At 51.7% G+C, this 13,155-nt stretch overlaps 1 protein-coding gene across 3 annotated transcripts in view; it reads left to right on the plus strand.

Moving 5' to 3' along the window:
* The first annotated feature begins 423 nt into the window (after window positions 1–423).
* The window catches only part of SHISA6 (shisa family member 6), a 385,035-nt gene continuing 372,303 nt past the window's right edge, over window positions 424–13,155 (plus strand). For all 3 annotated transcript variants that reach the window (XM_064270406.1, XM_010596685.2, XM_064270407.1), the window contains exon 1: window positions 424–1,073. In XM_064270406.1, coding sequence (XP_064126476.1) covers window positions 424–1,073 — 650 coding nt within the window. The remainder of the gene's footprint in view (window positions 1,074–13,155) is intronic.

Here is a 13,155-nt window from a genome sequence, read left to right on the forward strand (position 1 = left end):
CCCGTCGCCCCACCCCGTGACCGGCTCTCCGTTTTGTCCCGCAGGACCCGCCCGGACGGGACCCCGCCGCCGCCACCACCGCCGCCGCCCAGAAGCGCGCTTCGGGTCGGGCCTGAAGCGAGCCGCGCCGGGGCCGCCGCCGCCGCCGCCGCCGGGGGATGGAGCTGCCCGGGAGGCGCGCCGAGCCCGCAGGGGGAGCGTGGAGCCGGCGCGCACCGTGAGCCGCCGGAGCAGCCCGCGCCCGCCGGTCCGAGCGCACCGCGCGCCGCCGCAGCCGCCACCGCCCGCGCCTCGATGGCGCCATCGCCCCAGCGCCGCTGACCGCCGCGCCACCAGCCCGGCCCGCGCGCCGCCCTCGGAGCTCCGCCGGCCGGAGAGCGGCCTGGGCGGAAGCCTCCCCGCGCCCTCCCGCCCGGCCCCGCCATGGCGCTGCGGAGCCTCCTGCTGCTGCTGCTGCTCTCGCTGGGGTCCCTTGACCTGCTGCCCGGCGCCCTCGGCGCCCGCGGCCGCGCCGCCAACCGGACCCTGAGCGCCGGCGCTGCTGCCGTCGGCGGCCGGCGACCCGGGGGGGCCCTGGCCCGGGGCGGCCGCGAGCTAAACGGCACCGCTCGGGCCCCCGGCGGCCCAGAGGCGGGGAGCCGGCGCGGGCAGCCCGCGTTGGCGGTGGCGGCAGCGGCGGCGGCGGCGCCCAGCGCGGCCGTCACCTACGAGACGTGTTGGGGCTACTACGACGTGAGCGGCCAGTACGACAAGGAGTTCGAGTGTAACAACAGCGAGAGCGGCTACCTGTACTGCTGCGGCACCTGCTACTACCGCTTCTGCTGCAAGAAGCGCCACGAGAAGCTGGACCAGCGCCAGTGCACCAACTACCAGAGCCCGGTGTGGGTGCAGACGCCCAGCACCAAGGTGGTGTCGCCGGGGCCCGAGAACAAGTACGACCCGGAGAAAGACAAGACCAACTTCACCGTCTACATCACCTGCGGGGTGATCGCCTTCGTCATCGTGGCCGGCGTCTTCGCCAAGGTGTCCTATGACAAGGCCCACCGCCCTCCTCGGGAGATGAACATCCACAGGTGAGAGCGACCTCCCGGGCCCGCCCCCGGTCTCCCCGTGGTCTCGCTCCTCTGGACGAGTTTCCCTTTTTCCCGTCCCTCTTCCCAGCATCGCTTCCCGTCTTTCTTCCCAAGACAGTTTCGCCTTAACTTCTTTGCACCGGCCATAAATCAGAGCCTGCTGTACCCTCTCACCATTTTTTCAGAACTGGGAAAACATGCTTAGGAGGGCTAAGGGGATTTGTAAAGTAAGAATGGGTCGAGTCTCTGAAGTTGAACTCTAAGAACGTGACAAATTCTTTAATGCTGAGTGGAGGTCCAGGATTCAGTTTTCACTGCCTGTGGCCACTTTGGTGTCGGCTCTTGTGGCATTTGGTTTTCCGAGTCCCACGAGGGCAGCATCTTCAGTCTAGGAAACTGACCAATGTCAGAACCTTACCGGAAAGGGTACAGAGTGATTTAATGAAGAAGCATGGGCAGTTTGAGAGTGTGCTAGGGATGGGGGTGATGTAGAAAGGACGCTTCTGGGGGAAGAAGAAGGAATAAAGGTTTCTCCATTCCATGGTGACCAAGCGCAGATGGCTTCTCTTCTTTGCATCCTGCCAAGTGAGATGCTTATCTTTCCTGCTGAGACCAGAAGACTTGTTCTTTTAAACCCTGTAGGCAGAGCTGAGCTAACGCTTCTTGCCACAGTTAAACCTGGTGGGACATCTTTCACTGCTTACACTGGGGAGAGCGTGGGGCCGCCTCCTCACCAGCAGCATGTGGCAGCAGCCCAAAGTGTGGTTTTCTATAGGCCACCTTGACCTGCCTCCCAGCCCAGTGCCCTAGCTCTCTGTGAGCCTTTCGAGAAGGGACAACGAAAGGACAACAGGAACCCACGTTGTCTGCTTACAACTCGGGGGAAGGACACACCCAGGGAATGGAAAGTAGCTTTGTCCCCAGCCCCCTCTTGATTGATGGCTAGACATGGTTCAGCAGAGTCCTTTCAGGGAACATATCCGGCCCCAGGAGATGGCTCTGTTTCTGGCACGCCCTGTGGGCACTGGCCTAGACACCATGACCACTGCCCAGGTCCGTCCTGCATTTGCGTTTGCCTAGCAGGTCCCCACCCTGAGCCATACACCCTTAGCTCATCTCAGCACCCTGTGTGCTGTCCTTATGGCCTGAAAGCCTCCTTCTCTTGCTACTGTGGCTATTAATCGCCTGTACCTTGGTAAAGAGAGAGAAAGGCATATAGGAATTTCTGGATACCCTGAAAGAACTGATTAATTTTTTTCCCTTGATAACGTGGGTGGTGAAAAAAGATGATACTCCCTGGCAAGTTGTACTGAGTCAAATCCACCAAGTGTGGGTACCTCAGTACTGACAAACTCGGGTATTAGATTCTGGCTGCTTCCAAAAGGAGATTCTTTTATAGCCCTCAGTCATCACCCTGAGGTGCCACGCCATCTCTCTCTCAGGTAGTGAAGTTTCACTGGGCATCTCTTCTGCCCTTGGGCTGGCCCTGGGCCCTGACAAGCATTGAGACAGATGGACTGTGGTCAGTCCAGGCTCCCAAATGCAGAGGGGATGTGGGAAGGTGAGCTATGTGAATGTGACTTTTATATGGTGGCGGTCTCTCTCTCTGTGCCCCCCTGGAAAGCAGAGAAGGAATGGTATCTGGGCAAGCTCTCTTCTGAAGCAGACATTCTAAACCTTATCTTCCTCTCCACCTTTGCCTCAAGTTTTGATCTTTTTCCCCCTTCTCCTGCGGTCCCAGCCTCTCTGCAGTCTCCCGCTGGCTGATTCCCTCATGTCTTTGTTTGGGTTTCTGTCTTCCCTGAGTTCTGTGCACTTTGGGAAAGCTGCCCCTTGCCCTGACTGCGCCACCTCACTCTGAGTTTGTTCGCGTCGCCTGGGATGATACGGAGCACGGTGTCCTTAGATGCTGGGAGCAAGATATTTGGACTCTGGCTTTGGTATGAGATATTGGCTGTAACGCTGGAGATGTCACTGTCCCCTTTGGTGTCTTCTCCCCTCCCCACCACGCTGACCACCTTCCTCTTCAACCGGGGTGTTTATGGTGATGTTGGGGCAGCTTCTCTCTCCAGTTGGGGGAGAAAGATGATGGTGGGAAGGGAGAGGGATCCCAGTGCTCAGACCGTTATGTAAATATGGGATGTTTCTCTCTGAAGTTCAGCTCCTAATTTTATTCAGTTCACAGCACCTCTTCAGCAGCTGCAGTCTTGCCTGCTCAGTACTTGGGAAACAGTCCTATGGGTGCCTGTTAGATCGGGGACAATGCCCGTCCCCGTGTGTATGGGGGAGAGGAGGGAGCCAGAGACGGGAGAGCCGCCCCAGACCCTCCATGAGTGACCTTGGGCAGGAGAGGGTAACTGATTTTTGACTTTGGGGTGACCTGAGCTCAGCTGCCTCCCACTGTGACTGCTTCTTTAGGGGGCAGGTTGGGCGAGTGATCACATCGTGTGGAGTCTGTGTGGACCCGAGGTGTGAGTTACCACAGTCTTCCCACTGTGCTTGGACCTGGGGGTCGCCTTCTGCCATTCCAGAGAGATATTTTGGTTTGTGTAAAAACTTTATTGAGATCTAATTTACATACCTTTCAGTTTACCCATTTAAAGTATGTAGCTTAATGGTTTTTAGTATATTCAAAGGGTTGTACAACCATCACTACAGTGAATTTTATAATGTTTTCATCACCCTACAATGAAGCCCCATACCCATACCCATTAGCAGTCGCACCCATCTTCCCCCATTCCCACCCCTGGCCCGAGGCAGCTGCCCATCTGCCCCAGGGAGGTTTTTGTGCACACTGTCTTGTTGGGGAGTAGGGGTGGGAAAGGAGAGAGCACCGGGAGAAAGGGGCAGGTGTTCACACTGCGGTGAGTTTCCCCAGGGAAAGTGGGGGAGAAGAAAGAATGTGCCGTCTTCCCAGGTCAGGGAAGGAAGTTGCAGATTCCTTGAAACAGTTTATCGAAAACATTTACTTTTCTAAAGGGGAAGATGAGCTTATTCCAGTGTGCAGTGCCCCATTAGATGGTAGTTGGGCACGGGGGCCGAGTGTGCAGGAGGAGGACTGGAAGAGGGAGTTCGTGGGGGCGTTAGAAGGGCTGAAGCCGGGATGAGCACCCAGAGCAGCCATCTGCCTTGCCTCGTTCCCGGCTGGGCAGCCCTTCTGGCCGGGCACACACATTCCTTGGGGCAGCACTTCCTTTCACCTTTCCCCCCTGCAGGGAAGAACAGATGCAGTATTTTCTAGAAGTGATTAGAGCTTGCCATCATATTTCTGCAGAAGAAATGTGTGTCCGGAGGGGCAGCACTCGGCTCTCTGGTAGAGAAGAGCATAAAGTCATACTCCATGAGCTGGCCTCGGGAGGTAAAGGGGACAGGCACGGGGAGAGACCCATGCCCTGGATCTGTGCGGCACTGGACATTGCGTGTCTACTTTGCCCAACCAGACCCCACTTCCCACCAGTATCTCTGACCAGGTTTCCCTCCCCTGCACCCCAGGCTCAGGCTCAAGCTGACTGACTGCGGGCATCCGTGGGTTTTAATGTTTCATGAGTGGTTTCTGCAGTGCTTCCCTGAGGCTGTTTGTTCATTGAGGGGCTGCTGATGTCCGCCAAAGGCCTGGGCTCTGCCCAGGAAAAGGCCCAAGAGGCCAGCTCCCTTTGGTGTGATATTCTGTGCTAGGTGTCTCCCATCCAAAGCTGTTCATCCGTCCGTACCCCGCGTTGATTCATTAGTGTCTTGGAGATGAGAATCGTTCTGAGGGAGGTACTGTGTGGCCTTTTTTAAATGCTTGATTAACAGATGGGTCAGGCAGCTATTAGGATGCTGAGGATGCCGGGGATGTGGTTGGTGAAGTCAGAGCTGACCTGGGTCCTCCCGCTGGCTGCACAGGGCTGGAGGGCTGGAGGGCAGCAGGGAACTCAGCTGTGGGAAGGAAAGCCTGAGCAGACATCCTTCTATGTCAGGAAAAAAGAAAAGTGTTAGGAGGCAACCCTGAGAGCCACCAAAAGGATGCTTCATCTGTGGGGCCCTTGTTGATATCTAGGGAGAATCAAGGAGACGCTTTGCTCCCCCTTTTCTCCCTCCTCAAATTAATTCGAAGCCCCAAGAGCACTGTCTTCTTCTCACAGGCCACATAACTGCAGGAGCGGGACCCCTTTGCTGGTTGATTTAGTGAGTTCTCTTCCTAGATTCCTGGGCAGTGAATTGTCAGATCACCTCAAACACACCATTTTTTGAAGCACTGCGGACTCACTGTCATTAATTGATCTACAGAGGCAACTTGTTTTTTACTTCAAACATAGCAATTGGGAGGAAGGAAAGAAAGCCTCTTGCCTTGGACTAGGTCTTAGCCTTGCGTGTTTTTCTTTTGCTTTCAAGTTCAAAATATACGTCCGGAAAGCAGTGAAATTGTGGAAGAGTTTGAGAAGCGTTATGGGAGTGGGGGTCCCTGGGTGGTGCAAATGATTTGCACTCAACTGCTAACCTAAAGGTTGGTGGTTCAAACCCACCCCGTGGCGTGTGGAAGAGAGGCCTGGTGATCTGCTTCTGCAAAGGTCACAGCCAAGAAAACCCTGTGGAACAGTTCAACTCTGTAACACGTGGAGTCACCATGAGTCAAAACTGACTTGATAACGAGTTTGGTGTTTCTTTTCTTTTTTTTTTAAATAAGGGTGGGGTAAGGAAAGGATGCTGGGGAAGACAGAAAGAAGTAAAGGGTAGCAAAAAGTGGAGGGGAACTGAGTGAGAAGTAGGTGGGACCACCCAGCCCTCGTGTTAGACAGGCTTGGCTCGTCCTCATTCCTGGGTCTCCTGCCACATCATTCAATACCCCAGCCCTGTAACTTTCCATCGGCAGGATCTGTTTCAAATTCTAAAACCTAAACCTACAAAGTGCTTAATGTCTTTGACATGTAAGTCCAGTGGGGTTCATTCTTGAGAGTTAGCAGGTCGGCCATGCAAATGCTTTTCAGAAATCCCTGGACTTGGAAAATTTTCCCTGGTCATGGTGCTGACTGTTTTCGTGTTCTTCACCCACTGTGCCCCAGGCTCAGCAGTCAGGTACATCTCTCCCTCTTTCCCCACCTATGAGCCTACCTCAGGCTCAGAGCACATTCACTGGGGGGATCTGCTGCTAAGACCCGGAGAGTTTACCTGCTGCTAAGACCCCGAGAGTTTACCTACCATTCTAGACTGCCAAGGCACAGGTAGAGAAAAAGTCGATCCATTGTTTTCAACCTATTTTAGTGAGAGACTGGATTGACTGTGCAGTCGATTCAGACCAACCATGCAGGAAGCAGTGGTTAAGACAGCTGAAAAAGTGAACTGATTGAAAGAAGCTAGTTCACTAGCCCCAGACAGGTATGCCCGTGGATCCAGAATGGAAGGAAATTACACCAAAAAAGCTTCATCCTTCCCACTGCCGGGTTTCTCCAGGGCTTGGCAGGATGGCATTCAGGTGTTAGCTTCCCACGTCCCTTTTTATAGTTGGTGAGAACTTTGCCACATGTTGGAGCTAGCACCTGGCTATGGGACATCATCGCCATCCTTTCCTCCACTCAAGTCTTGCATGATCTATTTATTTTTTGTCTTTTAAAAATTTTTATTGTGCTTTAAGTGAAAGTTTACAAATCAAGTCAGTCTCTTATTTTTTATTTTTGATATTACAGTGAATTCAAGTGCATTTAGTCTTACAAGTTTGGTCACATCCCTTGACAATATCTATCCTGTGAAATCACAAAATCGTGGTTTGAATTTAACTGGTATACGAAGTGTCAGATTAGCAGTGGGGAGGGGGCTATGATAGAATATATTTAGGCCTAAGCTAAATTCGTTTTTTAAAAGTACCTTCTGTTGTGACTTTTTTCTCTCTCTTTTTTTTTTATTTTTCTGTCCTGGGAGACTTCAGATTTTTCCCTGAGTCACGTTTATGACCTCATGTCTCTAGCATGTTCTTTTGGAGATACTACCAATGGGGAAGAGGGCTTTTTGGGAGGTGTATTGGCAATCTTTCAGAGGGTCTCAGCCCCGTGGCCTGGAGTGGGCATATGTCAGAAGTGTTCAGGACAGATTAATAATTCTTTTATTTTTAATTTCTAGAAGTAAAAACAAAATCTTCTAAAAAGGGCAGAGTAGTTCTTTCTACTATTATGTCATTCATTGCAGAATCATAGAATTTTTATTAGAGGCAAGTCATTTAATCACACTCCCTAATTTTATAAATGAGAAGTCTCAAGTCCAGAGAGGTTCCGTAGCAACACCAAGGCTTCACAGCTGGTGGATGAGTAAGCTAGGACCAAGGGCCAGGTTGTCTGAGTCCTCGGCCTGTGCTTCTCACAGCACCGGCCAGCCTCGGCTTGTCCAAGGAAATCTTTCTTTCTTTTTTTATTGTTGGAAGTGTACGTCCAGCATAACGTTTGCCAACTAAACCTTTTCCATGTGCACAATTTAATGACATCAATCACATCGATCATGTGCACCATCTTCTGATTAACTTTAAGCGTGTTTTTCTGTCTTTTTTTAATTGTGCTTTAAGTAAAAGTTTACAGTTCAAGTTCATTTCTCATACAAAAATTTATACACATATTATTATGTGACCCTAGTTGCTCTCCCTACAATGTGATAGCACACTCCTACTTTCTACCCCAGATTTCACGTGTCCATTCAGCCAGCTCCAGTCCCTTTCTGCCTTCTCATAGCCTCTGGGCAAGAGCTGCCAGTTAGTCTCCCGTATCTACTTGAACTAAGAAGCACTCTCTTCACCATTATCATTTTATGTCTTATAGTCCAGTCTAAACTTTGTCTGAAGAGTTGGCTTCAGGAATGGTTTCAGTTCTGGGGTAACAGAGAGTCTGGGGGCCATGTCTTCCGGGGTACCACCAGTCTCAGTCAGACCATTAAGTCTGGTCTTTTTACTAGAATTTGAGTTCTGTACCCCACTTTTCTCCTGTTCTGTCAGGGATTCTCTGTTAAAGCACGTTTTTCTTAGTTCTTGTCCTTGAAGCTGTGAGTGACAGCCATCTCCCCTCTCTAAGTTTTTTAGCCCTTCCTCATTCAATGTCCCCATCCTCCAAAAGGATTTCTGTTGATCTTCCCCAGTCCTTTTGCAGTTTCTCCAAATTCTTTTTAAAGGGCAATAACCTGATCTAAGCATAATCTTTTAGTAAGACCTGAGTAATGCAGGCCATTGAAGAAGGACAATACATCACAAGCCAAAGAGTTGTGAACCAGTGGAATGGGTCACTGAATAAAACCGTAGGCAGAAATCTGTAATTAAAAGTCCCAGCTGAGAATGCTTCCTCTCACTTCCGGGCACGGGTGGGAATCGGGAGACCTGCCAGACCAAGGAGGTTGGGTTTTGCCAGAGGCCAGAGATGAGTCTCCTGTGGCCCTGCGTGTGGGTAACTTTACTATTATCTTCTAGGACTCCCACCCCAACTGTGTCAGAGTAGAAATGAGCTCCGTAGAGTTTTCAGTGACTGATTTTTTTGGAAGTAGATTCCTAGGGCTTTCTTCCAAAGCACCTATGGGTGGATTTGAACCACCAACCTTTTGTTTGGTTAGCAGCCGAATGTGTTCACCCTTTGCACCCACCACCCAGGGACTCCAATTCTCTCCTTAAAAATCACACCAGTTGCTGTTGAGTAGATTGCGACTCGTGGCAACCCCGTGTGTTTCAGAGTAGAACTGTGTCCCATAGGGTTTTTAGTGGCTGATTTTTGGAAGTAGATCCCCAGGCCTTTCTTCTGAGGCATCTCTGGGTGGACTCAAACTTCCAGCCTTCTGGTTAGTAGCTGAGTGTGTTAACCGTTTACACCCCCCAGGGACTCCTTGGGGATGGCTCCATACATGTATAAGTCAACTCTCTGAACCACAGAAATATGTTCCCCAGTCGCAGGCCAGCCTAGGCAAGTGATTGAAGGTGAAGCGTCCAGAGAAGCTTCAGGAAGGTCATCTAATGAAGCTGGACATTTGGGTCTAATCTTTCTGTGAAAGTAATCTCTGTGACATACAGTTGGGGGCTTTGCCTGCAACGTGCCTGCTTTTCCTCCGGAAAGAACTAGAACGTTCGTAACCTAACATGTTGTCCTTTCAAGCAGTCACCTTGGGAGGCTGCACGCTGCTTCTTCTCCAGAAAACGTTCCCACAGTTCCTGTCTTGGAACTACTTTCAGAGCCCATGGCATGTCATTTTGACTTTCTGTGATGGTAGCGTATTTTTATCCTCTTAGGGTAGATTTGATTCTTGTAAGCAGTGATAAGTCATGGGGCTGAGGCTGATGAATGAAGTCAGCAGTGGGGCCGAGCTATACATCAGAAATGAGGAGTACCTCCCCTAATGAGCCCTCATCTTCCAGGAGCCGCACCAGCTGTCTCCCAAGGCAGGTACCCAGAAAGCAGTTGCAGTAATGAAAGGCAGTCCCTGCAGCTCGGTGGCCGGCTTCCATGACGACCGCTTTGAAGGGGACACTCCTTGTGTGCAAGATAATTACTGGCCTTAAGGAAGTTGGCCGCCTGCTGTATCAATGTATCGGGTGGGCATTGGGGGAGCTGGGAGAGGAGGAAAGGGAAATACGAAAAGCGCCTAAAATCGCTGCCCAGAAAGAGTGAAAACAGTGAACTTCCCACGTTTCTGCAGGAGATGGTAGGCAGACCATCCATTTAGCTTGCTAGTTTGATGCTGAGGGTAAAGGACCTGGTTTCTTTGGGATGCACACAGTGAGGCATGGGGTCAGACACCAAGATGTCCATCATGTCCCCACTTCTGTCCACCTGAGGGCCATTGCCTCTGCAATTCCACATTTGGATGGGGTTACTGCTCGGGCCAGATAGCCATAGACGAAGATGAAATGTTCCCAAGCACAGAAAGACGAGGCTCCTGGGAACATTGCTGATAGATTTGTAATGTGCGTTTACTGCCTTCCTCCCTGAAATGTGCATTCACTGGGCAGGCCTGATCCCAGAAAGAGAGGGAGGGGCAGGCTGAGGGTGAGGGCAAGTGACAGAGGAGGCCGCCCCGCTCAGGTGCAGCAGGTGGTGCCACCTTCTTTTTTGTCTTCACAGGCGGGAAGCAGCCAGCTGTTCTCAGGTGGGTGGGATGAGGTTCGTACCAATTAAGAGTCAGGGGGTGGGAAGGAGCTGATACTTACGTTGCTTCCAAGGCACGGCTGGAGCAGAGCCTCTAGCCGCAACAGCCCCTTAAAGGCCCCTCTTGGATACTTTGGGCTGGGTGTCTTGCTCTGAGACTGGGAACCCCACTTGTCTCTGCTCAAGTGGCAGGAAGGTGGGAGCTGTGTCTCCCAGGAACTGAAAGAACAGTTGCCGTTGAGTTGATTCTGACTCATGGTGACCCCGTGTGCATCAGAGTAGAGCTGTGCTCCATAGGATTTTCGGTGGCTGGTTTTCAGAAACAGGTCACCAGGCCTTTCTTCTGAGGTGTTTCTGGGTAGAGTCGACCTCCAACCTTTTGGTTAGTAGCCAAGCCCATTAACTGTTTGCACCACCAAGAACTCCCCCAGGAGTTTACACATCCTTTCAGAGAGCAAGAGTTGGGGAGGACCTTAGACCCCAGCTAGATGACAATTCAAGGTCACTTGAATGAATGAGGGATGGTCCTAGAAAGACTTATGAGAGCCCCCATTCTAGAGGATTTCCTTAGACCACATCCCAAAACCAAACCAACTGCCACTGAGCCAGTTCCGACGCATGGCAACCCTGTGTGTGTCGGAGCAGAGCTTGGCTTCATAGGGTTTTCAGTGACTGATTTTTCAGAATTAGATCTCCAGGCCTTTTCTTCTAAGGCACCTCTGGGTGAACTGGAACCTCCATCCTTTCCTAACTGATCACATTAACCATTTGTACCACCAGGGACTCCTTCCTTACTACCCAGAGATGGATTACCCAATAACCAAGGTACACACGGGTTCATTTGTGCTTACTTACTAATCTGTACAGATGAGTAACTTCTGTACAGATTCATCAGTAAACACAATTAATTCCATGTGTACCTTGCTTACTGTAAGCCTGTGCCTACCTTGCTTGCTGGTTCATCCACCCCTGCATACTAGGTACTTGGTAAACAGTTGACAGGCGTTGTCTCATTGCAGCCTCCCATCAGCCCTCTGAGGAGAGGGGTCCATTGTATAGATGAGAACGTTGACTCAGAGTTTAATAACTTGCCCAAGGTCACACAGCTAGAAATTTGCCCGTCTGTGTCTCCCTTTGGAGTTAAATGGGGCAGCTGACTCCGGCCTTCCTGGACATAAAGGGCTCAGGGATACCCAGATTACCTGAGAAAGCCAAGACCTACCTGCTGGGGCCCTGGGAGAAGGTTAGAGTACCAGGATGGGAGGCTTGATGACTTACCTGTCAGAGTACTGGCGAACCACTTGGGCCAGTAGCCCTGGTTTAGATTGTATATAGGACCAAGATGCCCAGGGCAGTCAAAGGGCTCTTTTTCAAGAATGGATTATGTTCGCTGAGGACAGTGCAAATACAAAGAAAATGCATAAAATAAGACAAAATGAAGCCCCTGATTCTAGTTGATTGTAACTGAGGAAAGCGCCCTTGGGCAGGCTAGTGAGCCCTGGCCCCTGGGTGTGGTGAGGGGAGCTGGAGCCAGAGGGTTCCAACCAAGAAGGATTGGCGGTTGAGAGGATGGGTCTCAGTCTCCTCCCGATTTAATTACTAACAGGGACGGCTTGCGGACAGCTCCATTTATCACCATTCCCCTCTCCCCCATTTGAATGTCTAGCTTGTGCATACGATGTGCAGTATTTCCCTAGCTCCCATCTGTTTCTGCGCTGTAGTTTTAGTCCTTGTCTTCTTCTGGCCTTGCTGCCTAAGTACCCATTCTATCCCCATGTTTCCTGATTTCTTGAGCCTTTGTGTCCTCTGTCCTGTCCTGCCTCCCTGGGTGGTGCAGATGGTTACTGGAGATTTGAATCCACCCAGAGGTGCCTTGGGAGAAAGGCCTGGCGATCTACTTCTGAAAAACCAGCACTGAAAACCCTGTGGAGCACAGCTGTACTCTGATACACACGGGGTCTCCATGAGTCGGGGTTGACTCGACTGCAGCTAGTTTTGCCTCTCCTTGGCCCCATGACACTGAGAGGCATGGGAAAAGGATGGAGCCCTGGGGAATCCTTATAACCTGTGTCTTATTCTAGAGCAGCCCAAGGCTGCAATTCTCATGGGGTAGCAGTCAGGTGCTGAGCTCCTCGTCCTAGGTCTGCAGCTCCATGCCAGGGGTACCTGGCCAGGAGACTCACCTCTAATTTGAGGTGTGGAAACCATTCCTAGCCTTCCGCCGGCGACCCAGGGTTCCTGAGCACTGTTTCCAGCCCTCTTGCCCCTCCCGGGCTCCTGAGGGGCAAGAGAACCCTTGGGTCCCCCTTTTCCCGAAGTCAGCTTTCCCATCTCGAGGCCCGTGGAAGCTGGCACTCCAGCCGGGCCCTGGATGCCTAGAGCCCTGGCCCTGCTCCCTGGTGATTGGAGAAGTCTCTGCTTTCTGCAGCCTCACAAACACTGTCATTATTCCTTGCTTTTTTGGCATTTGGTCTCGTGTACTGTTCCCATTAGCTTCGGCATTAAAGTCTCATTACTTAGGACATCTGTCCTCTGGACATACTCCTTGTTCCTCTAGCCAAATGTCCCCTTCTGAAAAGTGTGCGCTCCACCCAAACAGCTACTTCTTCCCTCTCCCTTCACGCTGGCTGGTCTAGTGGGGAGGAAATTGAATCCGGGGAAGAAGTGATGGGGAGGAGGGGAAGCTGGTAATTGTAAGTGGTATCCGAGAGTGCCTCCAAGAGCCCCTCCATGCCTTCCTTTCTGAGGTCCTCAGAGTACAGACCCTCGCTGTATCCCCAGGGGTTGGGCAGAGAGGGGGCAAAGCCCCACAGTAGCAGAGAAGACAGTTGTCAGGGGAATTTTTGCTCCTCAGAATTAGGGTGAGGCTCACATTCAGTCAGTGGTGAACTCTGGCCTCAGTGACTCTGACGTTTGGACAAACTTGTCTGAGGGACATGTTAACCCACCTCCCTGAAAGGTCAAGGAGTGAGGCACGGCCCAGACATGCAGACCCTGCTCCA

The sequence above is a fragment of the Loxodonta africana genome, chromosome 18, assembly GCF_030014295.1.
Source record: "Loxodonta africana isolate mLoxAfr1 chromosome 18, mLoxAfr1.hap2, whole genome shotgun sequence".
NCBI classification, from domain to species: Eukaryota; Metazoa; Chordata; class Mammalia; order Proboscidea; family Elephantidae; genus Loxodonta; species Loxodonta africana.